General features: G+C 35.2%; 1 protein-coding gene across 1 annotated transcript in view; it reads left to right on the top strand.

Annotated features, from left to right (window-relative positions):
• The first annotated feature begins 285 nt into the window (after positions 1 to 285).
• The window catches only part of UBXN2A (UBX domain protein 2A), a 33,285-nt gene continuing 32,270 nt past the window's right edge, over positions 286 to 1,300 (top strand). Inside the window, exon 1 of the mRNA XM_012660443.1 lies at positions 286 to 331. Within this exon, the coding sequence (XP_012515897.1) occupies positions 291 to 331 (41 nt within the window). The 5' untranslated portion in view covers positions 286 to 290. The remainder of the gene's footprint in view (positions 332 to 1,300) is intronic.

Genomic DNA, 1,300 nt, shown 5'->3' with positions numbered 1-1,300 from the left:
CTGTTAAATCATATAGAGTACTATAATTTTTTTCATCATAAGTTTAAAGAATCTTTGTTTCATTAGAAGATTATTAGATGCCACAACTTATTTTTATTACTTTATTTTGTAGATGAAAATGACAGCTTTGAGTTTGGTCACTTGTTTCTAAGACCCTTTTAGTGCTACTTTAGGGCTACATAATAGCATATATTAAAGAATATTGATACGTACGTAGGAATTTGTTTAAAATACCAAATTGAGAACTTTAGCTTTTGTTTCCTTTTACTTTTACAGTAAGGCAAAAGAGAATGAAAGAAGTAGATAATCTTGAAAGTATAAAAGAAGAATGGTAAGTTAATTCAAACTCTGAATTTCTTTGTTAGTATCTTTCTCTATTTTTATTGCATTTTCCTGGCAGAGATAGTAAAGTAAGTTTTAAATATGTATGACTACCCCAGTAAATACCTAATAGTAATATATGTCTAGGGTTTTTTTTTTCCTCACCATAGTTGCACTGAACAGATTTTAGTGAAGTTAATGAATCTTTTTGGTTATTAATAAACGGTGCTTACAAAGTACAATGGTGCATGTCTGTAGACCTAGCTACTCAGGAGGCTGAGGTAGGAAGATCGCTTGAGCCCAAGAGTTCAAGCCCAGCCTAGGCAATGTAGCAAGATGCTGTCTCTTAAAAAAACAAAAACACACACACAAAACTCCAAAACGTAAACTAAAAATGCAGTGTTAAATTTCTCTCTGTTCATACATTACTTCTGTTATTTAAGTGAGAAATTTATGTAACTACCTCCCTATCTTCTTATGTTGTACTATTTTGGAGTCATAGTAGAAATATAGTGGCTTTGGAGTCAAATAAATCTAGGCTTGAATCCCATCTATGCCTTGTATTCTCTCTGGCCATTGAGCAACTTAGGTAGATTCTTTGAGCTTCAATATCTCATCTATAAGGGGATATAAATACCCATACACGAAAGATTTTTGTGAGAATTACATAGCAAACAGAAAGCACTTAGCATAGTATTAGCACATATTGGGCACTCAGTAAGTGTTAGGTCAGTTGAACAATAATTGCCTGAAGCTGAGAACCCATCCTTTTAAAGCTCTGTATTTCTGCAAATGTTCAGGGAAATTTGGATATTAAGACAAGAAGGTCGGCCGGGCGTGGTGGCTCACGCCTGTAATCCTAGCACTCTGGGAGGCCGAGGCGGGCAGATCGTTTGAGCTCAGAAGTTCGAGACCAGCCTGAGCAAGAGCGAGACCCCGTCTCTACTAAAAATAGAAAGAAATTATCTGGACAACTAAA

This window comes from Propithecus coquereli, unplaced genomic scaffold (assembly GCF_000956105.1).
Source record: "Propithecus coquereli isolate 6110/MARCELLA unplaced genomic scaffold, Pcoq_1.0 Scaffold668, whole genome shotgun sequence".
Lineage (NCBI taxonomy): Eukaryota > Metazoa > Chordata > Mammalia > Primates > Indriidae > Propithecus > Propithecus coquereli.
Note: the sequence above shows the minus strand (reverse complement) of the source record. Positions and strands in the feature narration are given on the sequence as shown.